The 26,805-nt window shown below is 29.7% G+C and overlaps 3 protein-coding genes across 4 annotated transcripts; all 3 read left to right on the forward strand.

Moving 5' to 3' along the window:
• The first annotated feature begins 488 nt into the window (after positions 1-488).
• Positions 489-5,855, forward strand: LOC100780028 (protein HOTHEAD). Its single transcript, XM_003549817.4, has 6 exons — positions 489-858; positions 2,867-3,206; positions 3,446-3,747; positions 4,231-4,616; positions 4,724-5,289; positions 5,519-5,855. Exons 1-6 carry the CDS (start codon positions 777-779, stop codon positions 5,586-5,588), a joined length of 1,746 nt encoding a protein of 581 aa, XP_003549865.1. The 5' UTR covers positions 489-776; the 3' UTR covers positions 5,589-5,855.
• Positions 5,856-11,863: 6,008 nt separating this feature from the next.
• On the forward strand, positions 11,864-14,370 carry LOC100779853 (molybdenum cofactor sulfurase). Its single transcript, XM_041011191.1, has one exon. It carries the CDS (start codon positions 12,381-12,383, stop codon positions 14,253-14,255), a length of 1,875 nt encoding a protein of 624 aa, XP_040867125.1. The 5' UTR covers positions 11,864-12,380; the 3' UTR covers positions 14,256-14,370.
• A 5,827-nt stretch (positions 14,371-20,197) lies between these two features.
• LOC100780554 (hydroxymethylglutaryl-CoA synthase) lies at positions 20,198-25,087 on the forward strand. 2 transcript variants are annotated; one of them, XM_003549818.5, is made up of 12 exons: positions 20,198-20,518; positions 20,978-21,084; positions 21,635-21,767; positions 22,209-22,352; positions 22,544-22,702; positions 22,923-22,996; positions 23,083-23,158; positions 23,331-23,386; positions 23,474-23,561; positions 23,752-23,892; positions 23,987-24,136; positions 24,592-25,087. In XM_003549818.5, the coding sequence occupies exons 1-12, from the start codon at positions 20,456-20,458 to the stop codon at positions 24,781-24,783; spliced, it is 1,383 nt and encodes a 460-aa protein (XP_003549866.1). In that variant the 5' UTR covers positions 20,198-20,455; the 3' UTR covers positions 24,784-25,087. The 2 variants fall into 2 exon arrangements, with proteins under 2 accessions (XP_003549866.1, XP_040867126.1); XM_041011192.1 differs by having other exon boundaries at positions 20,270-20,518; positions 23,331-23,561.
• Positions 25,088-26,805: the final 1,718 nt, after the last annotated feature.

The following is a 26,805-nucleotide window of genomic DNA, read 5'->3' on the forward strand; positions in this document are numbered from 1 at the left end:
GACTCATTTGAGAGGGAAAAACAGTTACAAATCATTGAGAAAGAAAGAAGGAGAGGAAAAATTATTGTGATTTTCGCATATCCACTCGAGAGCATTTTTTAGATTGCAACTGCAGATTTGTTCACCCGTTGGATCGGGCTGATTTTTAGACAGTAGGTTCTACACACGTGATACTTCAAATTGTCCGGTTGGATCTGGAAAAAGATATATGTAGAGAGAGATAAGTGTTTTGCTTTACCTGCTCTATATTTTGGGGTTATATCTTCTTGTCTCTATTGTACCAATTAGGATTTATTTTGATTTGACTATTTGTAGCACATTTTAGTGCACTTGTTGAAAATTCTCTTGTATCTTCATATTACGTGCAATTATAATAAAACCCAACTGTTAGGTGCAATTAATAAAACCCAACTGTCTTTCCAAATTATGTGTTCCACAATTTTAATTTCGTTGGTGTATATATTTGCAAGGCAAGGACATCGAAAGGTGATTTTGAATGATGCCACTACAAAATCTCTTCATTTTCTTTAGTATTTATACACTGTGGGTCCCCGCAATTCAATTAGTTTTCGGCGACATAAACATCCAGTAATCTTTATATTTTGCTCAAATATATATGGCCGTCATGATCGCTGTGGTTTCAACTGTATGTAAATAGGAACAAGAGTTTATTTCAGTTTAGCTCGGTTCTTCAAAAGGCCTCATCACTTGAAGGGTTAGCTATATATATATATATACTTCTGTGCCTCAAAATTGAGCTGAGTTGTATACCTGCAATGGGTGTTTTGTGGTGGAAGCTGTTTTTTGCTGCTCTTGCTGGGATTCTCTTCTCAACCCAACATTGTGCTTCCCAAAAAGGTAATTATTTACTCTCTTTTAGTCATTTACAGATTGGAGTTAGTTAGATTACATTATAGTGTAGTACATTGCAGGCAGAAACAGGTACAATATGGTGTCCAATGGAGTTTGGTCAGTAATTAATTAGTAAAATTTCGAAGTATAATGATAATTATTTTGAAATTTTTAATTTATTTCCAATTATCTGTCATGTTAAAAAATCATTAAGATATATACTAATTTTATTTTATTCATATATATCTTTTGATATTTTTACTAGATGGTGCGGTACGGTAAAATGAATTGTTATTTACTTGTGTAGATCAATCAAATATTGCATGGTTTTATTGCAAATGAGCTCAGCCTGTCCTGATAGAAAAAAAGATAAACCTAATTAAGATAAATGTTAACCAGTCCCATTATGAAACTAATTAAGAAATTAAAAGTATAATTTGTTATTTTAAAATTTTATTAATACACTCACTCCATTGTAATTTCTAATGCATTCCCAACATGATTTTTAGTACAAACTTCTTACTGCATTGCGGTTTGATTTCTTAACAAGTACCATTAGCAAAATCCTTTAATTAAATATATTATATGTTAAAAACGGTAAGAATATATAGAACTTTTAATACTTATTAAAACACTAAACTATGATTATTTAAAAATCTAAAAATAATAATAGTGAATTAGTGATGTTGTGGATTTTTGAGCGTGCAATGTTTACCTTAGTGTAATGGTTGATGATTTTTTTTTTGGCATTATGCGGAGCGTGCGGGACACGTCCCGTATTTAGGTATATTTATGGTTGGGTTCCGCATAAAAAATTAAACGAACCGAACTAGAAAATTGTTCATTCGAAATTAATATAAAAAAATGGTCCGATAATACACTGCTAAAAATGGTTTAATTTTTTGAACTCCTGAGTTCAGTTTAGTTCATGGTTGAATTTAGTTTATTGATATTTTTTTAACAACCGTAGTTTGATTCGGTATAAAAATAAAATAAAAAACTAAACTGAACCGCATTAAACCGGAAAATAATTATTCCCAAATTGAATTGTTTCTTTGGTTCAGTATTCTATTAAAAAGGATTTGGTTTTTTTAACTCCTAGTTCATTTTAGTTTATAGCTTGAGTTAGATAATCAGTTGAACAACCCTACCTGGAGCTTGCTTAACGAGGGGAAACCCTTATAACATGTTTCCAGTCATCAAATAAACTTTCACATGTATTAATACGTGAAACAGTATTTAATTTGAAGTTATCGTATAGCCAGATACAATTTCACCAAATTACTGCTGTGTCTTTGGCTAACTAGTTAAGGAAGTATAATAATTGCGGCAAGGAGAAACTCAATAAAAGTAAATTCCCTTAACTAACTAGCACATGGCCATTAATTAGCTAAGTAGGACTATAAATCATAGATAATGATAGATGCACCAATGAGCTTAATTTCTCTCACATATATTCAGAAACACTTACAAAAGAAAGATAAAGAAAGTTAAAGTTAGGATAACTAAAATAACACTACTTATTAAAAAAAAGTATTTATTAAATATAAATAAATAATAAATAATTTACTATTAGTTCAAGTAATTAAATATAGTTAATATAGTGTCATGTATTTCTTCTGTTTTAAAATAAGTATTGTATTTGAGAGAAATTTTATTTTAAAATAAATATTATATTTAACTTTTTAATATAATATTAATTTTTTATTAATATTAAAATTAATTTTATAAAATTATTACACTCTTTTATACATTTATTTTAAGAGAGAGTAGTAATTAATCTGCTGATCGAAAACACCAAGCAGTTTCTTGAAAATTTATCGATCGGCATCATCCATTTTCTTGATTTGGACAAACCGTAAACATTTTCTCGTGGCTACAATCCTAGTTAAGAAGGTTTTTATTCATCAATTCCTTTTTCTCCTTTTATGATTCTTTCAACTTTCAAACCAGTATAAAATTTTAGAATCGTTGGAAAATCTAACGAATTGGGTGTTGCTCATTATGTTTACAGTTCCGAACTACACATTTATGCACAATGCAACAACAGCACCAGACGTATCATACTACGACTACATCGTAATTGGCGGCGGCACCGCAGGGTGCCCTTTAGCTGCAACACTGTCCCAAAATTACAGCGTATTGCTCCTTGAACGTGGTGGGTCGCCCTACGGCAACCCTAACATCTCCGACTTAGCTGCTTTCGGTGCTGCCCTCTCCGACACCTCCCCTACCTCCCCCGCTCAGCGTTTCATCTCCGAAGACGGTGTCATCAACTCAAGAGCCCGCGTCCTAGGTGGTGGAAGTTGCTTGAACGCTGGCTTTTACACTCGCGCTAGCCCTCAATATGTAAGGTACACGCAATACAAAATTATGCAGCCTTCCACTTTTCTTATGTATGCATAAGGTGTACGTATAATATCTGCATAATATTCCAAAAGTGTATATGATGATGCATCATATTTTGTTGATTTAGTTTTATTAGATAAAGAACAAAATAATATTTTAGTACAAAATTTGGAGATAATGAATGGTGCATTGTGTGTGTGTACACATAGGTGATTGATGATATGAATTGATTGTTTATGGGTAGGGAAGCGGGGTGGGATGGAAGGGCAGTGAATGAGTCGTACGAATGGGTGGAGAAGATAGTGGCGTTTGAACCACAATTGAAGCAGTGGCAGTCAGCTGTGCGGGATGGACTAATAGAGATAGGTGTGGTGCCTAATAATGGCTTCACTTATGACCATATTGATGGGACTAAGGTAGGGGGCACCATCTTTGACCAGAATGGCTTCAGACACACCGCTGCTGATCTTCTGGAATATGCCAAACCCACTGGAATTACTGTGCTTTTGGATGCCACTGTGCATAGGATCTTGTTTAGAGTCAAAGGTGCTTTCCATACTTTCCAATGGCCCCATTTTCATTTTAGTCTATTTAGTAAGATGAAATTCAGAAAATAGAAATGATAGCACAGTTTTTTCAACAATTTTTGAAACTCAAATTTCAAATAATAATCGAAAATGTGTTAAGGAAGAATATGTAGAATTTTGAGAGAATTGAAGTGAGCAGATATGCAAATTTATTTTGAAGACTGGTATTTTGTATGAGGAGTGTTAGTGAACACTTTCTCCGTTATATATTTTTTAACACATTTTTTATTATTAACAAAAAAAATATTAAAAATGACAAAATCATGATAAAAATCATTAAATAAAACGTATGGCTCACACAATCTAGTAATTTTTTTTTTATAAATTTAAAACAATAGAAAAGCGTATTTAAAGAAATGTGTGGAGAATATGCTTCTATCATTTCTTTTCTCTTGTTATTTGAGTAACCCATTCATTAATTTCCCTAATCGAAATGGAGCAGAGGGATCAAAACCAACGGCCCATGGAGTGGTGTTTAGAGATTCATTGGGTGGAAGACACAAAGTGTACCTGAAGGCCGATCCAAGGAACGAGATAATTGTTTCAGCCGGTGCACTTGGAAGCCCACAACTTCTAATGTTGAGTGGAATTGGACCCAGAGAGCACCTTAAAGCCCACAACATCAGAATAACATTGAATCAGCCATTAGTAGGACAGGGAATGACTGACAACCCCATGAACGCCATCTTTGTCCCTTCTCCTGTCCCCGTAGAGGTCTCTCTGATTGAGGTGGTGGGCATCACCAGTTTTGGCAGCTACATTGAAGCTGCCAGTGGTGAAAACTTTGCCGGTGGTTCTCCAAAAGACTACGGAATGTTCTCCCCCAAGGTATACACGTTGTTGTTGTTGTTGCATAATGAAAGGTTACTTACAAGTTACAAGTTACAAACCATCTCTTTGATTTGAATTTACTCACAAAAGGTTCCGAAATGCAGATTGGGCAACTCTCCACGGTGCCTCCAAAGGAAAGGACCCCAGAGGCCCTGGCCAAGGCAACAGAACTGATGGAAACTCTAGAACAAGCAGCCTTCAGAGGAGGATTCATATTGGAAAAAATCATGGGTCCAATCTCAAGCGGGCATTTGGAGCTCCGAACCCGCGACCCGAACGACAACCCATCAGTGACCTTCAACTACTTCCAGGACCCTCGAGACTTGCAGCGATGCGTGCAGGGCCTGAGCACCGTGGAGAAGATAATCGAGTCCAAAGCTTTCTCTCCCTTCAGATACCCCAACATGCCAGTGCCCGTTCTGCTCAACCTGACCGCAAGTGCCCCCGTTAACTTGTTGCCCAAGCACACCAATTCTTCACTTTCTTTGGAACAGTATTGCAGAGACACTGTCATGACCATTTGGCACTACCACGGTGGCTGCCAAGTAGGGAAGGTTCTTGATAGGGACTACAAGCTTCTTGGTGTGGATGCACTGCGTGTTATTGATGGCTCCACCTTTAACTACTCTCCTGGAACTAATCCTCAGGCCACTGTTATGATGCTTGGCAGGTATGTATGTATATATACTCCTAATATTTTCATATAATATGTAATATGTGACTTTAATTTAGGAACTTATATCAAATGAATTACAGTTTCAAGGACATGTTTTTTTATTTCATCAAATCTAAAGACTACGTAGTGACAGCAAATTGCAATTTTAAGACTAATTTCACCATTCATTTGTCCCATTTGATTTTAACACGTGTTGATTGTTGGCATTTTCAATTTGATGCAGGTATATGGGAGTGAAAATATTGAGCGAGAGACTAGGTGGTGCGGCTGCTGCTGCTGAAACAGAGCAATAAGTTGTATAGTTTTCCTTTCAACAAAGTGTCTTCGTGTCACTGAGGAAAAACAAATTCTTGTGAGAATGATTTGTGAAGTAACCTTTCAATGAGAAAAATAACAAATTAAACATTGTTCCTGTAATCGATGAAGTGAAACTAGAAGAGGGACGGAGGGATCTTCTCTTGTTTTGATTACGACCGTGGTGTGGATGAGTTATTTTTGTAAGAATAAAATTTAGGTATAACATTATTTAAGTATTTTCTGAGGTTTTAAAATTAAAATTAGAAATTTATTTCGATAATTAGAACTAATTATTTAAAATCCTAATTAGTAACCACCTTACATTACATATCTTATTGAGGTCAAATTTTAATTTTAATTGGAGAATAATATATATATATATATATATAAAAAACAGTTGATAACAATTGTAAACAATACCAGATTACCAGTTGTAAAGGGGGAGGTTTGCATAAATTGGACGGATATTGACGGGGTATTTGTAAGGATGGTTAAATAATAACTATGGCAGCCATTCTAGTGGAAGGTAAGTTTTTCGCAATATATCACCAATTATTTATTTAGTATAACGAATTTTGTTAGAATAATTGATCATATATATGCTCGTAGAATAAAAATACTAAAGACTGCATATTCTATAGTATATAACCCTATGGAATGAGCTCTTAAAGAAGCAAAGATTTTAATCATTAGACAATTTTTAAGGTAGAAAGGAGTGCACAACTTTTTTTTCTATTATTCTTGGGAAAAGCATTTTGCAAGGTATCCATGAAATATGATATACTGCTTCCACGTTTATTATTATTAGTAATAATACTTGTATTATCATCATCTGAATATTTTATTAGTCATGTGACTAATTTAATTGAATCAGAAAAAAAATATTGATCAGTAAAACCTTTTTGTTCAAATTAATATTTTTATACTTAATTAATTACTTGAAGTCCAGATCAACTAAATTTTTATTTTTCTTATTTCTTTAATTTATACTTACGATAAATATAATAAAATATAAAAAATCATTAATAAAACAAATCTTTAATCAATAAAACTATTTTCAGTGAGTTTTAAAAATTTAGGTAATTTAAAGTATTATTTTATATTTTCATTGTATTTATTATATAGTAATTTTATATTAATTAAGTTCATTTTCTCGTCTTATCAAGTCACCTCTATCAGTTAAGCCATGGTATTCAGATCCTTTCCAGCACAATTCCTCTCTAGTCTCTATCTCTCTCTTCCTTTCACTTTCCTTTTAGTCTCTCGGGATCCAAATACTAAGTTGTAATGTATAGATTGAGTTGAGTCTCTCATAATACACTTTATCTTTATTCCTATAAATATCAACATTATAGCCCTAAAGTAAAAGAGATAGAGGGAAATTAAAAAATAAAAAATGAAATAAACTAAAAAATGTGATAAAATAATATATATATATATATATATATATATATGAATTTTACCTTAACTATTTGATAGTGATAGTATTTTTATATATTATTCATTAATTTATATTTTTAAATTTTATCTAAATTTAACATTAAGGCATAAATAACTTATTCATATATGGCAAAATTTATTTAATATTTTATCTCCCCTTTCCTTAATTTCTACAGGTAGGTTCACTCTTCATGACATATGAGTCAAAAAATTATTTATTCTTAAATGTATATTTTTCAATTTCTATTTTTAATATGTTAAATATCTTCGTAAAATCTACAGATGCTTACCAACTAAAAAACCAAAGATATAATTGTGTACGCATCTACACATGTGTATCTACATACCTTTCAAACTGCTGCTATCTTAGGTTTGAAAAAGAAAAATGAGGAAAAGAAAAACACTCCATCAAGAATAATATAACATGGAATATTCCATCGGCCACGATATTTGTTGCCAGTTTTTTATACGTTTAAAAAAGTAAGCAAGCATCTCTACCTTTTCCAGTGTTCCTCAATCCATGATCTCCCAAACATGGTTGGAGTGATAGAGAATTCAAGACAAAGCGATCCAAGAATATGTCAACATTGGAGCAAGAATTGGTGGTCCTTTTTTCAGAGACAACACAAGACATGTTCTTCTAGGATATGCTAGCATATGCTGCCTCTTTAGCTCACTATAAATTCCTCTAGGAGCTGTCTGGCTTACTATCAAGAAAAAACACAACACAAGAGATGTTCTAACTCATTGAGTAGAGTTTGAGAACGATAAGCAAATTAGTTACAGGACCTCTCTTCTTTGGCACATCGCACACACTCGAGTTCCCAAATGATGCGCCAAAGAAGAGTTGTCCTGCAAGTGATTCTTGTTTAATGGATATGTAGTTAAACAAACACAACTTTCTTGATGTGATCAAAGGATATTATTCATTGATTTCAAATCTCACACACACACACACACTCATATATATATATATATATATATATATATATATATATATATATATATATATATATATATATATATATATATATATATATTTACTTAGTTTTTATTTTATATTCTCAATTAATTATGTGTTGTTGATTTTTATTATGTGTAAATTAATGCACATCAGCGCAACATATATTTTTTTGGTCTTAGGTTAGAGATTATGGGTGTTCTCTAACCCACTTGATTGGAAATTAAACTCGTTCGCGGTGTATATTTATCTTTGATCCAAGAAAATTTTACACACCGAACACAGATTTTCGCTAGATAGATTATTTTCACTCATGTGAACATGACGTGACCTTACACTGTTGCGTCAATTATTTGAATTATTGTAACATCTTATAATATGGATGAAGTTTTTAATTGTGTATTCTATTAAAAAGAAAATGATCTCTCTAGTTTAACCAAGACTAACCGTTAATTGTGTTGCACTCACTTTTTATTATATATATATATATGACTCCCAGAAATATAATAATGAGTAATCATTAGGGTAATGCATATATCACTGCAAGAAAAAAAAGATTTTAGGACAATTTATTGATGAAGGTCTAGACACAATTTTTACTACTCACTTATGTGTCACCTGATACTCCATGCAAGGTTGTGTCTACAAGTTTTGGGACTTAAGACAATTTTTTTCAAATAACTTAGATTTTGTTTGAATAAACTTTTCTACAAATATTATATAAAAAGATAAAATGATTTGAATTTCTCTTATAAGATGAAGTGCATGTTTGATTAAATGTTTGTAGTTCCCAGAATTATGTTTGTCAACGGATCTAAAGATTATCTTTTGTGTTCGTATATTAGATGTTCAAATGAACACATGTCACTACAATTTTAATAAGAACTCAAACATGTCTAAAAATACTTAAATTTTATAAAAGTTATTTTCTTCTCACTTTTCCAAAACTAAAATGTATAAATTCATTTTAGTATAAAAAGTAGTTCAATACATTTTATTTTTATCTTCATATTTTTTATCATATAAATATTTATGGAAAAATTTATCTAAACATAATCTTAACTCTTAATGTATAGTTAATCACCATTTTTTATTGGTTTAATTATATATTTGATCTCTTATTTATATTTTAAGGTTCAATTTGATCCCTCAAATGTTTAAAATAAAACAAATATATCCTTTCTTTCGGATTCATTAATTATTTGATGTAAATCGATATTTTTTGCATCGGTTGTTTGACAATCGACACAAAAGACTAAGTTTGAGTCAAGTTGAGGACTTTTTTTTACATCCATTGTCAAACGATCAATTTAAAAAAATACAAACGTTTTACATTAATTATGTGTACAACATATGCAAAAAATTCTAATTTTCGTCACATAATTAACAAATCTGACAAAAAAATGTATAATTATTTTATTTTAAACAATTGAACCTTAAAATATAATTAAGTGACAAATTGTATGATTAAATCTTTCTTATTTTAGTCTTCTAACTTGACTGCAAATTTATTTAGAAATTTTTATATATAATAAATTATTTTAATATTTAACTTTCAATAAATAAAACGAGTAATGCAATCATTCTATTATTTGACCTTCTTTCTCTTTAATTTTTCAAAACGAAATTCATACTTTCTATTTGATATTTGATATTAATAAAATTCTATAAAGTATAACCATCATATTTGATATTTGGTTATTTGAAATGAAAATATTATATATATATATATATATATATATATATATATATAACAATTATTTTTTTCTATTTACAACAATTTTTTAACATAGAAACTTTTATATTTAACTGTTAATTAATTTATTACTCACTATTGTAAATATTGTCGCAATTACTAATGGTCAACAATGTGATAATTGTATAAATTTGCAATTCTATACTTGCACTTTAAAACGTCGACATTTATATCATAGATAGATATAAAAGAAAATGTTGATTTTATTAGTTGAGTTTAATGTTTATTAAGTATAAAAGAAAATATCTTTCATCTTATCACAAATCACCTTTAAATTATTTTAAAATAATTATTTTAAAAATTAATAAATTTATCATACATAATAAATTATAATTAAATGATCATGTAAATTTTTTATATTATTAGTACATAACTTTTTTTCTCATCTGAAATTATCTTCTAATATTGATTATTTAAATATGATATAATAATAATCTATATTTATATTATAGTTCTCATTAATTACAAAAGTAATAATTCTTATAAAGAGAGAAGGGTGAGAGAAAATATCTTAATTACATAATTAGTCAAAACTATTATTTTTTATTTTAATTTTAACTCATCTATTAAAATTATATGATAGAAATTCGTTTTTGTCATATTCTCATCTCTCGATGCTTTGGTGTAATGTGAAGTATGATTAGGAGGACAATAATGACCAAAGGTAGTATTAAAATTGATATTTCTTCATAGTTATTTTTCAAAGGCCAGATTTATTAATGGTTAAATTATTTATTTGATCGTATAGTTTCACGATTTATATTTTTTAGTTCTTATAGTTTAAAATTATTTTTTTGTTCTTATAGTTTATATTTTAATTCCTATAATTTAAAAGTTATTTTTTAGTCTTTATAATTTGTATTTTAATTCTCTTTTAATTTATATAATTTGAAAGTTATTTTTTTAGTTCATATAATTTGTATTTTAGTTATCTTTTAGTCCTTACTACAAAAAAATATAAAAATAATTAGTTACAAATTAGTTATAAATTATTAATTATTTTTTTATTATAAATTATTTTGTGATAAATTAGTTACGAATTACTTATAGATATTTTTTATAGTTGACCGTAATTGATAATAGTACTTGATGTTAAAAATTAAAAGGTAATTAAAATACAAATTATAAGGACTAAAAGGAAATAAAAGATCACTTTCAAACTATAGGGAGTAAAAGAGAATTAAAATGTAAATTATAAAAACTAAAAAAATTAATTTCAAACTACAAAGATGATTGAAATGTAAATTATAAGGACTAAAAAAATTATTTTAAAACTATAAGAATTAAAAAAAATATTTTAAAATTATAAAAAGTAAAAATATAGAAATTAAATGAGTGATTAAACCTTTATTAATAAAACAAAACCTGGCAAAAGATGTTACCAAGATAGAAAAGGAAACATCCCCACAGCTAAACAAAAGAGATACTGACTTAGAGCTTACTTGCCCACAGCCAGACATGAAAACACAATTACATTATCTTAAAACCCCACAATTACATGTACATGTGCTAAAAAAAACTCTACTGTTGCCATGCCCAGTAATTTACTTAAAAAATTCAAAGATAATTATTCCAATCACAACGTCGATAGTTAATCTTGTATAGTTGTATTTGAGGATCCATACTAGGACAAAGGATTTGCACATGGTAACAATTAATCTCGTATTTGAGTATATATCCATAGTAGCTCGGACAAAGGATTTGAACTCCACCAACGTGAAATTAAAGCCAAATGGTGGGGGCAAATCATGAAGCAAGTCAAAGTGGCCGGTCCAACCACCAAAGGATACGTTCATAAAAAGGCCACGTCAATTTTTTATCAGATGCTGCATATTAATTCTAGTTGACTCACTCAAACCGTCACGTGGTGGACCGGTTCCAAGTAAGAGACTCATAAAAAAGGATAACAAACAACATGTACCATAAGCTCATAACTCACGTCTAAAACACTGTCAATGTCATTATCCCAAACCACTAGCCTCTATATGATTGATGATTGTGCTAACTCCTGGGTGCTAATTATATAACTGTGAAAACCCACCCTAATATATATATATATATAATTCCTTTTAACTTTTGCTGTTTATGATATCCTCATATTTACGACTACAAAGTTCCAAAGTTTCCAATACCGTTTTTGTCCCTTTTAAGAAAAGCACCACAACCACTTTTCATCTTGACTAAGATGGGCTCTAATGGTATGGTATGGACCTTCAGATGAGAATTGAGATCACCACATAAATATGGACCAGCCCCTTCCAAACGTAGCTGTAGTGGACAATGATCCTCACCGGTAATTTCTAACCCTATTAAAGTATTAATGAACGAATCTATAGATCAACACCTTCGGTAATAAATACGTCACGAACTTCCCAATTTAGTTGGTTAAGAAAATAAGTATTGCCATAACCAGTAGTCAACTCTACATTACAGTGATCTTATTGCCTCAATCAGAATTGTATGAAGTTGAAGATAATTAACCGCTTTCTACAAAAAAAAAAAAAAAAAAAAAAAAGACTTTTTGGTGGTTGAAGTACCATGAATTATTAAGCCATTTACAAACAAAACCTTTAAGTCAATGTTTTGAAATTTGGAGGGGAAGACCAAGTCCAATTTTCCAAAGAACCAAAAATGCACCCATCTCGTGCCGAAGCAGCAGCATCACAACCCTGCTTTAATGGCTGTTTCCCATCTCCACTTCTTGCCTCTGAGAAGTCCCATAGAACTACTTCTTCCAAGCCCAAAGTCGTCAATAATAATAATGTAACTTCATCACACGATGACTTCGTCGCAGCCACATCTTCCACCCTTCACCCACACACAAATTTCACCAACCACGAGTCCCTCCCATCTTTGCAAGACTCATACATCAGCTTCACCAAAGCATTCCCTCAGTTCTCCACAACAACTTCTGAAGTCGATCAAATTCGAGCCCTAGAATACCATCACTTGAGCAACCACTCCAACGCCTGCTTCGACTACACCGGTTATGGCCTTTTCTCCTACTATCAGCAACAAAGAATATCTTATTCTTACCCCACAATTGCTTCTTCTTCTTCATCCTCATTTCCTTACTTCAGATCAGATGCATCCTTCTTTGATATATCATACAAGTCAGTGAACTTGCAGTCGCAGGTTCTATACGGTGGACACGAGTCAGAACTAGAATCCAGAATCAGAAAGAGAATCATGTCTTTCATGAATGTCTCCGAAGCTGAGTACACCCTTGTTTTCATTGCTAATGAGGTATCTGCTTTTAAAATTGTAGCTGATTCTTTCCAATTTCAAAACAATAGACAGCTCCTCACAGTGTATGACCATAGCAGCGAGGCTTTGGATGTGATGATTGAGAGCTGCAAGAAGCAAGGGGTGCATGTCTTGTCAGCAGAATTCTCCTGGCCAAACCTCAGATTGGAGTGGAGGAAACTAAAGAAGATGGTAACGAAGAACAAAAGGGAAAAGAGATCAAAAGGAGGTTTATTTGTTTTCCCAATTCATTCGAGGGTCACAGGAGCACCATATTCCTATGTTTGGATGTCCATGGCACAAGAAAATGGGTGGCGTGTTATGCTTGATGTGTGTGGGTTGAAACCTAAGGAAATGGGCACCTTGGGTATGTCACTTTTTAAGCCTGATTTCATGGTTTGCTCGTTCTACAAAGTTTTTGGTGAAAATCCTTCTGGTTTTGGGTGCTTGTTTGTGAAAAAGTCTAGTGTATCTTCTTTGAAAGATCCTGGTTATGCCACAAGCATAGGAATCATAAGCCTTGTCCCAGCATATAGACATGAGACTGATGAACAAGTAGTTATTGAAACTGATGAAGCAGATCATCAGCAGCAAGATGGGGCATCATCTGCAACAGAAATAGAGGAGTTAAACATAATACCCTTTGACTCATCTAGAGATACAAACAGATTAGGTACTAAAAATGAAGGCTTTGAGATTCATTGTAGAGGATTAGACCATGCAGACTCGGTGGGGTTATTACTAATTAGTAGCAGGACCAAGTACTTGGTCAATTGGCTGGTTAATGCACTAATGAGTCTTAAACATCCACATCATGAAAATAGTATTTCCCTAATTAGGATTTATGGGCCGAAGATAAGTTCTATCCGAGGACCCGCTGTGGCATTTAATGTATTTGACTGGAAAGGGGAGAAATGTGATCCTGCACTTGTGCAGAAGCTTGCTGATAGGAACAACATCTCTTTAGGGAGCTCATATTTGAGAAATATAAGGTTCTCTGACAAGAATGAAGAGGAGAGACATTGGGCCTCAGAAACAACAAGAGGTTGTTCTGAGGTTGAAGGATTGGGCCTGTCCAAGAAAAAGACACGTAGCCATGAGCCTGGGATTTTTGTTGTCACTGCTGCACTGGGCCTCTTGACAAACTTCGAAGATATCTACAGATTATGGGCTTTTCTTTCTAGGTTCCTGGATGCTGACTTTGTGGAGAAAGAGAGGTGGAGATACATGGCTCTTAACCAAAAGACTATTGAAGTATGAATGCGTTGCTTCCTATTGTTCACCAGCTCGTTATTTTTCTCAATAATTAACATTTTTTATGGTTACATTGTTTTAGAATCATGTTGAGCATCTGTACCAAGTTTTGTATGATAAATCTATCTCTACATTCACTTTTGATCAAAGAATTTGTAAGATCAATATTTTTTAAAATATTTCATGTGACTTGAGGGTTTTAATTCGTTTTATGGCTTTATATTCTCTCATTTTTTTTATGATAACAAATAAATATGAGTTTGAAAGTGCAACTTTTACAACAAAGTTATCAATCAAGCTAGTCGTAAACTCGTAATGCTGTACTATGTTCAAAGAGATATCAGATCATACAGAAACAAATAAATATCAGAGCAAGTAACAAAGCATAAGAGAATTACTAAACACTTGATCAACGTGATTGCCTAGACATTGTATTGCGTGGATTTAAGGTAGATCTTCGTCCAATCTCTCTAATAAGCATAGTTTTCTCCATTGAAGGTTGGAGGCCTTGACAAGGAATTTTTTTTTTTTTTTGGATAAATTGTCCTTCAAGATTTGTCATCATAGACCTTTGTCTTCTAACATTATTAAGTGTTCAATCCTTACAGATTGAGCTCTCATATCAAACTTCAAAACACAAGGAAACACAAGAAGGAGCAATTAATTGTGTTTAAAAAAAAATTGCAAATCTTTTTGAAAGACTATGTATAATTTGTTTAATCAGATGGTATCAAACAACTTTTAAAATAAACCTTTTTAAAAACAAATATAAATCATTATTTGAAACACAACGTTAAATAAGATACAAGAGAAAATCATTCAAGAGATTAATGTTGATTCGTCTCACTCCAGTCCAAGATTATGTTCAGATATTGACACACAATTGAGTTTTTAATATAATTTATACACAAATTACAAAGTATTATTTGTATAAATCTCTTCAAGTTCAATACCAAGTAGTATTTTTCTTAAGCCCCTCCAAGTAATCAGTCAAATATTTTTTACCCAACAGCCTTTTAATTAGAAGTATGTCTTAAATTAAGTACTTCACAATCACAATAAATTAATGTTATAAAAATAAGTTAGTAATTAATACATCTATATTCCTATTAATTAGAAGAAAAATATACCTTTTTTTTACCGTCAAGAAATATATACCTATGTATTTCTTAAAAAAAACGGAAATAACATAAAATTATAATTTAGTTACCGGATCAATAAAAATACATATCTTTTATACATACTATTTTTATTATTATTTTTTTGCTACTATTGAAAATAAAAGAATAAGTGGCACTCTTACTAGCTAAACTACATGTAACTCGATCTCTTTATGTGTGTACTGTGTCAGAAGTGGTAGTATACAATCATCAATATTCAGATTGTAATGGATTTCAAACTCGACGGTTGACACACATCAATTTATTTCGGTAGTTGTTCATTTATTTCATTTAGCAGGAATTCAATTCGTTGCAATGTTCTCAAACTTGACCCACATTAGTTAAAGTATTTTGGTGGTGGTTCATTTATTTTATTTTATTTTTGACAAAGTTTTTCACTTTTTTTTTTATAAAGTAGTTCACTTATTTAATTTAGGTAAATTAGAGCATCTATATATAACGCAGTTGTTTGTGTAAATTGATTTTATATATATATATATATATATATATATATATATATATATATATATATATATATATTCTCTGGACTTAAATATAAACTAAATCAATCAATTGTTACATTAATTAAAAAAGTTAGTTAATGCAACACCATTTAATTCTCTATTTGCATTTTAGATTATTTAAAGTGTCTTTTTATTACAATTTGATATTAAGAATAAAAAAATAATTATTGAAAATAAAATCTAATTAATTAAAGTATATTTTTTTAGATATTGTTATTAAATAGAATTAAAGTAGTTAAAATTTGTTTATATTTAAGTTAAATTTTTTTGTTTCTTATATTTAAGTACAAATGAAGTATTATTTTGTCATTAGAGTATTTGTTGTGGCATTCCATATATAAGCATAGTTGTTAACATTGCTTAACTATTTCTATTAATAAATAAGATATTTTTCAAATCAGGGATGAAAAAAATTAAATAGTCACTTTACCAATCTTAACATTAAAATAAATTTTAGAACAAAGAGTTTTTAAGTTTATATGACATGATAAGATCTAGAAATTTTAAAAATAAATAATTTATTTAAGTAATCATGAATTATAAAGGTTATTAGCCACGTAAATAAAAACGTATTAATTGCTTTGTCATTTCTAGGACAGATTAGATACAAAATAAATGGGAATCTATGACCACTTCAAGGAAGCTTAATTCGATGTGCAATCGTGAGTTGCCTATTCTAAATGATACAATCAACTCATCATGTACATGGGGCTTGTAACGTACCCTCTTTGTTTTTAATTGTTGGATTTTAGAAAAAAAATATTTATTTGTTGTTTGCAAAATTTAACATCACATTAATTTTTTTAATTAATTATACTTTTACAGTTTAACTGTCTCTTAATTTTTAATTAATTCATACATGCTTATATTGTGGAGTAATAATAAAAAGGATAAAATAGGAAATCCTACAATTATCTTATTATAATCAAGAAAATTTATTATATTTCTTAATTTTTAGAAAATAACATTAAATATGTATGGATGGAGTGGCGGATTTACACTTACCTGAAAGGGTGCATATGCATCCTCTCATTTTATTTTAATACATATATATTTTAATACATATGTATATTTTATTCCCTCTTAATTAAGTATATTTGAATTCTTTATCTTTAATTTTTTTTCTTTTCATGATAATAATTATTAATTAATTTTATTAAATAAATTGTCCTCTAACTTAGGGTCCTAGATCCATAACTCATGATATACTACAAGTTAAGTGAGATCATAAGTTTGCTCGCAATTTAGCTCATTACTATGTATTATCTAATTTTTTTAACTCCTTTATAAAAACAGTAGAATTTGATTTTCCATATGATTAATTTAAGAATTATTATTATTATTATTATTATTATTATTTATGTAGGAAATATTTAGTGAGTTTGAGAGAGAGAGAGGTATGAGGAGTTAATTTTAACCATATAAAGATAATTAATATTATTTTAATTAGTTTTAATCTTAATTATCTATTTGAATTACACATGTAAGATTAGCTTATTCTCTTACATGATTATTATTAAAGTCACGTAATTACTTAAATAATTTACATGACTTTTTACTCAAGTGTATTTTTTAATTTACTGTATATTATGTCTTTTTGAATTCACGTAACATATAATAATAGTAAATTATATTAAGTTAATTAATATTAAAACGACATATTAATAAATGAATTTGTATTATTTTATTTATTTTGTTCATTATTCATCAAATAAACAATGTAAATCATAAAAAATTATCAAGTAACTTAAGTATTTATCATGTATGATTTTTTTTTTTGTCTTGTACCGTAATACATATCAAACCCATATCCTATATGTTATAATCGTGACATTTATGATAAGATCTAATATGCGGCATACAATTTAACTTGTAAAATGCACAAATTAAAACAATAGCTAGTTTAAATAAATAATAAATTATTATATTATAAATCTGAATTCTTATATTGGTTGAGTGTTTTTTTTAAGAGAGATTGAGTGCTTTTATGAACTACTTTTTTATACAGGTTTTATGAACTGTTATTTAAGATCATTTTTAGGAGTTTTTCTTAAGCCACAATGTTTTTAAGAATTGTTATCATTCTCATTGAGTGACATATCTATCCTAATCTCATTGAACATTTAATTTAATTTTTTAGTTTAACTAATCTTATATATTACTAAATATATATTTTTTTCATTCAGCAATATATATATATATATATATATATATATTACATAAGCTAACGTACTAATTTTCTTAAAATATTAAATTAGAAAATCTCACCCCTCAACTTGTCGTATTTGGAATGGAATTATGAATATTCCAAAGCTCGAGGACGAACAGTGCAAGATGTTGTCAATCAGGAAAATGTTAAATTGATTTATGGGCCTCTATAATTTTACCAAATTTTTAATTTGGTTTAAAATGATTTTATTAATTGAATTTCTGGATTTTTTTTTCTTTTTTTAGTTGAATTCTCCCATCTAATTATTTCTACGAAAAATTAAGTACACATACCTAATTTTGTTGTGCTCAGAACATACTCCAAAAACATCAATTCACTATGTGTATTTCTAATTAAATGTTTATAGTTAATTTTTAATAATAAAAAAATAAACCAGAAAAGTTCAAATGAAAAAATAAAAATTCAGATACGTAATTAAAAAAATTAATAATTTGATTTTTTTTTATAAAAGTATAGAACTTGCAGAATTATTACACCTTTAAAAAACTGCATGAAATCAATTCAATAGGGGTAAAGAAAAAAAAAGTTTCATGAAATCCTGGGTGAGTTAATTTAAATTTTAAAAAATAATTTTAAAATAAATATTTTTTATAGAAATATTTTTTAAAGAAGTAAATAAGATTTATTTCTTAAAAAATAGAAAATAAATTATTTTTTAAGTAAAATTAGCCTTTTTTCTTCTGTAAATAAAAAATATTTAGATAAATATATCAAAAAAATCATAAAAATATTTTTTATTAAAAAAAACATTTATTTTTAAAATATAACATTAAACAAACTAGTCCCTGTCCTATTAACCGGGTTCTTGGGACGTAGTCTGTGTGGGGACTGGGGACAACGTGGCTGGCAGTACCAGATTCAGTCATGTGCGTGAGCAGACTGTGTGCGAATCTGCGAATATATTTGGCTCTTTAAAAGCACTATTTAATAAATATACTTTAATATCGTTGATAAAATATTTAACCAGTTGAAAGAGTTCGTGTCTATGTCTATGTTTTTTTAAATAATTAAAAAATAAAAAATAGTTGAAAAGTGTAATGGTAGTTATATTTTAAAGATTCAGAAAAGAAATGGAAATAATTATATATTAAAGAGCAATTTAAAAATAAAAAATGTATATTAAAGGAGATTATTATTTTTATTAATAGTAATAAATTAATAATTATAGATAAATATGTTGTAATTAAGAATTTTAATACTTAACCATAAATTCTTTTTGGCAAGAAAGAATTAAAAATCATAAAATCAAAATTCAAATTAAATTTAAATAAGAAAATATAAATATTTTGTATTAAAACTTTACTTAATTACATTGTTTATTCATTTCAACAATGGTATTTTATTTAATACAACAAACAATTAAAACTAAAATTACGCTTAGTAAACATCTTATATTTGTATCTATGTTGTTATTAAGACACAAATTTAAAATGATATTTTTTTATTAGACACAACCTATATATGTTTCTTGCATAAATTATTTTTAAATTAAAAATATCCATAAGAAAAGAATAGATAAAATGTAGTGGCAAATAATAATTTTTAGACTAAAAATATTTTTGACAATCCTTTATTTTCTAATTATTTGCTACTACATTTTATATCTTCTTTGAATTATAAATATTTTTAGTCTAAAAATAATTTTTGAAACAATAAATTTTGGACTAAAATTTGTAAATTTAAGACAAGAATTATTCGGGAAAAATTATAATTTTTTTTCTCAATACTCTTAAATATTTTACAATAATTTTATATATTAAAAGATAAATGCATTTTCTTTTTTATAAAAATTGAATAAAAAGATTAAAATATATTAATTAATTAGGTGAAAAACTAATTAAATGAAAAGAATGAAATTAATAATTTTAATAAATTAATATAATTTTTTTTTATAAATTCAATGTTATTAACTATATTATTATTAAATTTGGTGAAAGAGTATGAATTAGATAAAAGAATGAGTGGAGTAGTAGAGATTTGAGACACTGATTGTGATTATATGGTGGAAAAAGTGTGTACAAGTCAGTTGGTGCAAGTTGCGATTGTCTGGCGGAACGAAGGAATGGCAAGACCCGGTAAATAGAGGGAAAATCAAAGGTTAGATTATTGTAGGAAAATAGCCAATTCTGCATTAGTTGCGAAGCTAACGACCTCTACCTTCACATTTTGCGACGTCAAAATCACATAAGGTCCTCGCTGCTGCTAAGTGCCTCCTTCTTCCTCCTATATATATATATATATACATATATGCACGTAAAGCCTCTTCGCACAACTTAACCCTCTCTCTCTGAGATGGCAAAGAATGTGGGGATTCTCGCTATCGACATCTACTTCCCTCCCACCTGTATTCAGCAGGTTACCACATCTCTCTCTCTCTCTCTAAATCCACTTTCTTTTCCTTAATTTGACTTTTCTTTGTTTCGAAAATCCCATGATTTGCACAACGCTGACCACATGCGAGTTTGTTTTTGCTAATTAATGTCGATTAATTAATGAAATAAAAAGAAGAAAAAAAAAACTGACACAGAAGTTTAGTTCGGTACACGGATTTCGTTTTCGGTTTTATGTTGTATGATTGAATAAATGAAGATCATTAAAAGTGTTTCTCTGTGTAAAAAATCATGAGATCCCCCCAAAACTGCATCCAAAATCCAAATTATGATTATTATGGCTTATACGATTAGGAGCTATATCTCATGTGGTCATGCCATTTGTTTTATTATCTCACTGATGTAAATTGAAATTATGTGCTCTTTTTCTTTTTTCTTTTTTTATCCCTTTAAATAGTGTTTTCAGTTTCTTCACTTTATGCAGGAATTGCTGGAGGCTCATGATGGTGCCAGTAAAGGGAAATATACTATTGGACTTGGTCAAGATTGCATGGCGTTTTGTACAGAAGTAGAAGATGTCATCTCGATGAGGTTTCAATATTATTGATAATCTGTTTAGTTATGTTTAGGCAATAGTAGATATTAGATGCTACTATGTTTGGACCTGCCATTGTATATAATTGCTATTATTATTGTTATTGCTGCTCCTTGAGCCAGAAATTTAGTTTGAGGGGAGACAGAAAAAACATATATAACAATCATAACATGAAGAAACAAGTCCCTTTTCTTTTCCTGTTTTATTTTTCTATATTTTTTTCTTTTTCGTTTGCAATGAATAAATACTACCTAGTGTTGAAAGGAAGAATGTAACGTCTGAATCCATCTTTATTCCATCATAAATCCTTTATAACCATGTAAAGGATATGAGTTTATTGCATTATACACAGCAAATATTTCAATGCCATATTATTATTTTAATCTTCTACAGTCTTATATTATTGATGTAGTTTTCACTTTACTGCTTGTATAACACTAGACATACCCACCAAAGCCATCTTGATGATATTTTGCTCTGTTTGCTTCTTTTGTGTTAAGATTTAGATAAGACTTTGCTGTTGAGGACTAACTCTGGCATTTTCAGTTTGACAGTAGTTTCTTCCCTTCTTGAAAAGTATGCGATTGATCCTAAACAAATTGGTCGTCTGGAAGTAGGCAGTGAGACTGTGATTGACAAAAGCAAATCCATCAAAACTTTCATCATGCAAATCTTTGAGGTATCCTTTCAGTGTCAAACTACATGGATAGATGATTCTCCTTGTCAAAGTAAATTGACTTTCTTCACAATGTGATGGTAGTTTAAAAACTTAACTGATATAAATTCATATTATGTAATTATACATATGGAATGATTAAACCTTAGATTCAAGTATTTAATGTTGGATTGGAGATCTTTAGCGGTCAATGTTGGGCAATCAAACAGAGAGTACAGCTGAAGTGGTTCATACTATCTGGGCTCTTTTCATCTTTGATTCTATACCCAGATTGGATACTAGTTTCTTCAATGGAATTTCATTAAGTAATGTTCCACTGTCTCAAATATAATAAGTACTGTTAATAATCAGAATGGTTTGGTTCTGTTAATAACTTTGAGGATCAAACTATCTATTTCTGTAGCTTTGAAATACAATATTCATTTACTTGTCTGAAACACGCAGAAATATGGAAATACCGATATTGAGGGCGTTGATTCAACTAATGCATGCTATGGAGGAACTGCTGCTTTGTTCAATTGTGTCAATTGGGTGGAGAGCAGCTCATGGGATGGACGCTATGGACTTGTTGTCTGCACTGACAGTGCTGTAAGATCATTTCCATATTCACGGCCTTTGGACTATATATTTAGTAACAGGGACATGTTTCGCATTCCCTTTTAAATGTGAAATTCTAAGAACAGCTACAAGTTATGAACTTTGATGCTTCTCCTAGATTTTGTTGTACAATGAGGTTAGTCTCAGCTCAAGCATGTGTCACTGATGGGTTCCTTTCTCAGGTCTATGCTGAAGGACCTGCTCGGCCTACTGGTGGAGCCGCTGCTGTTGCCATGCTAATTGGTCCTGATGCTCCCATTTCTTTTGAAAGCAAATTGAGGGGAAGTCATATGGCTCATGCCTATGATTTTTACAAGCCTAATCTTGCCAGTGAATATCCAGTAAGATGTTCTGCCTCTTTGCATTTCGTGTCATAGAACTTTTGACTATGGGATCCTATGTTTTGAAAGCTAACTTCCATTTCCCCTACTAATGTGAAAGCAATCATTGCAATTTTCTTTTGGTTTGAGAAAGTGCTGACGGATAGCATTTGACAGTGTTCATTCTTTACTTTTGAGTTTTGACTAACTACAATTAATCCGTGTAATTTATGTTTTATAGGTGGTTGATGGGAAGCTTTCTCAAACTTGTTACCTTATGGCCCTTGATTCTTGCTATAATCACTTAAGTCACAAGTAGGCTTCTATTGTTAATATAGTTTTTCTGAAATTTAGTCTGTAAATTTAAACCAAGCACCTTATGACATTGCTTTTTTTTGTAGATATGAGAAACAAGAGGGAAAACAATTTTCTATTTCTGATGCAGAATACTTTGTATTTCACTCTCCATACAACAAGGTAATTTAGACTATAAGCATTTCTTTTTAATATCTTAACCCCCCCCCCCCCACCCCCTCTAAGAATGCTTTGTATAATAATCATTCATATGATTGTATCTCCCTTAATTGATATCTACATGTGTATTTTTTTGTCTGTTTATATATCTCTTTAATACTTTGAGTTATTGCAGCTTGTACAAAAAAGTTTTGCTCGTTTGGTGTTCAATGACTTCTTGAAAAATGCCAGGTTCTTTTTTATTTTTCCATCATCTGGAAACCTTTTCATTTTTAATTCCTTCATGTATTGGCGTTTAAAAGTTCGTTATGATTACAGTTTTGTGGATGAGGCTGCCAAAGAAAAGCTGGAACCTTTTGCAACATTATCTGGTGATGAGAGCTATCAAAGCCGGGATCTAGAAAAGGTCTGAGAGCAGAGTTCTAAGTATAGTTTTGGAAGTAAAACAATATTCTTCTTTTTCTTTTAGTCACTCATTTATTTTCCATTTTTCGTTCGGGTTGGAGAGCAAAATGTGATTTCCCATTTATGTAACTATTAATAAAATGGACAATTTGAAACTTTTGCTAATGGTGTGAACTATTCTTGATTTCCAGGCATCCCAGCAAGTTGCAAAGCCTCAATACGATGCAAAGGTGCAGCCAACCACCTTGATACCGAAACAAGTTGGCAACATGTACACCGCATCTCTTTATGCAGCCTTTATTTCACTTATTCACAACAAGCATAGCACATTGGTGAATATTCTTAACACTCTCTTAGTCAAATATAAGCCCCTTCTCAACAAAGGTTCATGCTTTCTATATAATATTTACATTTTACAATTTTCAGGATGGTAAGAGGGTAATATTGTTCTCGTATGGAAGTGGCTTAACTTCCACAATGTTCTCTTTGCTATTACGTGAAGGTCAACATCCATTTAGCCTGTCAAACATTGATAAAATGATGGATGTTGCTGGGAAATTGAAGTCAAGACATGAGGTATTTATCTTCAAGACTCTTACAAAAATAGAAGTATTCCACAGGTGCTGTCAGATTTAAGATTTACTTTGAATATATAGCTGCATGCTCCAGCAATACATTAATGCATCTTTTATTGACCATAAAGAAAGCATGTGATTTTTTTTTTATAATTACTCGATTAACTAGTGTCTAAGTTGATAAAGACAGATTTTGGAAAATTTCTTTGTTTTTTGTTCTTCCTTTTAGTCGTGTACCTCAAGTAATTTTAATGACTTGGGAATATTCGTCTCTTTAAACCCCCTGGACTTTGGCTTGAGGATCAATAATTTTACATAATTACATATCAGCAACTGAAGTTTACCAGACTTTCTTGTTGACCATATTGTTTTAATGCTCAACAAGACGCTGAAAGCAGAACACTTTGTGGGTTATACAGTTTATTAGACTTTTGATGAGTGCAATTCTTTATGCAGTTTCCACCAGAGAAATTTGTTGAAACCATGAAGCTAATGGAACATAGGTATGGTGGCAAGGAGTTTGTAACAAGCAAGGACACCAGCCTTTTATCTCCAGGCACATTCTATCTCACTGAAGTTGACTCCATGTATAGGAGATTCTATGCAAAGAAAACTAGTGAAAATGGTTTGGTCACCAATGGTCACTGACGTTTTACTTAGAGAACGTGTAATACCTGGAAACCAGGAATTCAACTGTGCTTAGCATTTAGAAGGCTGTTCTCGTTTGGATTAGTTTCTTCTTAAGGGAAGACAAACGAACAATTATGAAATCTGTAGGAGCCAGGTGTTGTTAGTTCAAAAATTTTCCGAAACTCTTCAAGTTTAAATGATTCCACCAAAAATTGTTTCTAGCAATTATGCTTTTGAATATGTAGAGCACTGTGAAGGATTGGACGTTATAAGTTTGAGTACTCGGTATTCTGTTAACGAAGGGGGTCGCAGTTTACAGTTACTCTGATTATTTCTTTTCATTTCGTAAAAAAGAAAGAATAAATTATACAAACACTTCTTCAAATTTAGTGATTTTTTTTATAAACGAAAAAGTATACACTGATACTTTTTTTAAAATAAAGTATACAATTTTTTTTATACAATGGTCGCACTAAATTTGAATCTGGAATCTCATACATGTTATTCCAAATCTTCCACCACTAGGTCATTCCAGTGGTTAGGTAAAGTATACATTGATACTTACTTCCTCAATTATTTAAAAATATATATTGACATTTCTTTATGATTTTATATATCACATTATCTCTTTTTAGTTACTTAAAAATATACACTGATCCTCTCTTAATTATTTTAAAAAAATTACATTTGGACTCTCCTAAAAGAAGATTAGTGTAAATGTTAAAAGATACAGGATGTTTGTGTAATTATGTAAGAAAGTTGGTGTAATTTACTCAATGAAACCCCAACACAATCGTGTGTATTCTACTACACTGTTGATTTGTCAAATTAGTGATTTGAAATCACGGGATGTTTTTACACTGTTACATGACAATTGGCTTGCTATGTTCTCTAACTCTGAATTGAGAGGAAAGAGTCTAATAACCTTTATATAAATAAGTATAATAATCTCTTCAATAATCTTTTTATTATTATTATTATTATAAAAATAGAGATAAAAAACGATTTTCTGGGCCTAGCTTAGATGGTGACAGCCCAGGACCCAAGGCTAGGAAGGGTTCAATTTTTTTTAAAAAATCTATATAGTTTACATGTGATGTTTTTAATATTAATTTGTGTTGTTTTTATAAATAGATTGAAATCACTATCTTTTATTATCTCATTTTTTATATCTAAATTAAAATGTGTGTCCATGTGAATGTGTATGCAAATTTTTTTTAACTGTCTATTTATTTTAATTTAAATAATACTAATTTACAATTTAAATTATTTTTTGTAAATTTAAATATAATTTATATATTAAAAAAATATTTATTATGAATTATAATATTAACTACATAAATAACATTTATCTTGTATAATTTACAAACTAAAATATTAGTTAAAATTAAAAGTTTCATCTTTTTTCCGAATACAATAAAAAATAAACTGCAATTTTTATTATTTCTATACGATAAAATATAGTATATTAATAAACTATAAAATCACATGTAATATTTATTCTAAGATGATAATATTTGGTTGATGACAGAGAATGGAAAAAAATTGAATGAAGAATATGATACTTTTTTATTTGTTGAAATTAAGTTATACATTTAATGTAATAAAATATAATATTTTTAATAACATTACGTGTTTATTATTTTTATGTTATATATGTTTACATCTTAGAATATTTATATATAAGAGAAACTTATTTAGTGTTTCGATTATGGCTCATAAAATATTGTAACTTGACCTAACTCCACCCACAAGCTTATTATGAAAGACCAAAATAACAATTAAGTTTAATATTGTTAAGTTAAAAGATATTTATGTCTTAAAGATGAATTATAACTCTAATTATTTTGATTAAATATAAATAAATACAAATGATAAAAATTACATCTGATATGTTATCAGATCATGACCTGTCACTGCGCATCAAAAGTTGTCAAACGATGCACTCATCAGACAATATGATATAACATGTAAGTAATATATTTAATATTTTATGTTTGAAATTCTTTCATGTAAAAAATATTCTCTTAAGATATATCA

Source organism: Glycine max, chromosome 17 (assembly GCF_000004515.6).
Source record: "Glycine max cultivar Williams 82 chromosome 17, Glycine_max_v4.0, whole genome shotgun sequence".
NCBI classification, from domain to species: domain Eukaryota; kingdom Viridiplantae; phylum Streptophyta; class Magnoliopsida; order Fabales; family Fabaceae; genus Glycine; species Glycine max.

Coding starts and splice junctions, on each gene's coding strand:
- LOC100780028 (XM_003549817.4), top strand. CDS start 777: ATGGGTGTTTTGTGGTGGAAGCTGTTTTTTGCTGCTCTTGCTGGGATT. Junction 859..2,866: donor ACATTGTGCTTCCCAAAAAG/GTAATTATTTAC, acceptor TTATGTTTACAG/TTCCGAACTACACATTTATG. Junction 3,207..3,445: donor GCTAGCCCTCAATATGTAAG/GTACACGCAATA, acceptor GTTTATGGGTAG/GGAAGCGGGGTGGGATGGAA.
- LOC100779853 (XM_041011191.1), top strand. CDS start 12,381: ATGCACCCATCTCGTGCCGAAGCAGCAGCATCACAACCCTGCTTTAAT.
- LOC100780554 (XM_041011192.1), top strand. CDS start 20,456: ATGGCAAAGAATGTGGGGATTCTCGCTATCGACATCTACTTCCCTCCC. Junction 22,703..22,922: donor ATCTTGCCAGTGAATATCCA/GTAAGATGTTCT, acceptor TATGTTTTATAG/GTGGTTGATGGGAAGCTTTC. Junction 22,997..23,082: donor TATAATCACTTAAGTCACAA/GTAGGCTTCTAT, acceptor TTTTTTTTGTAG/ATATGAGAAACAAGAGGGAA.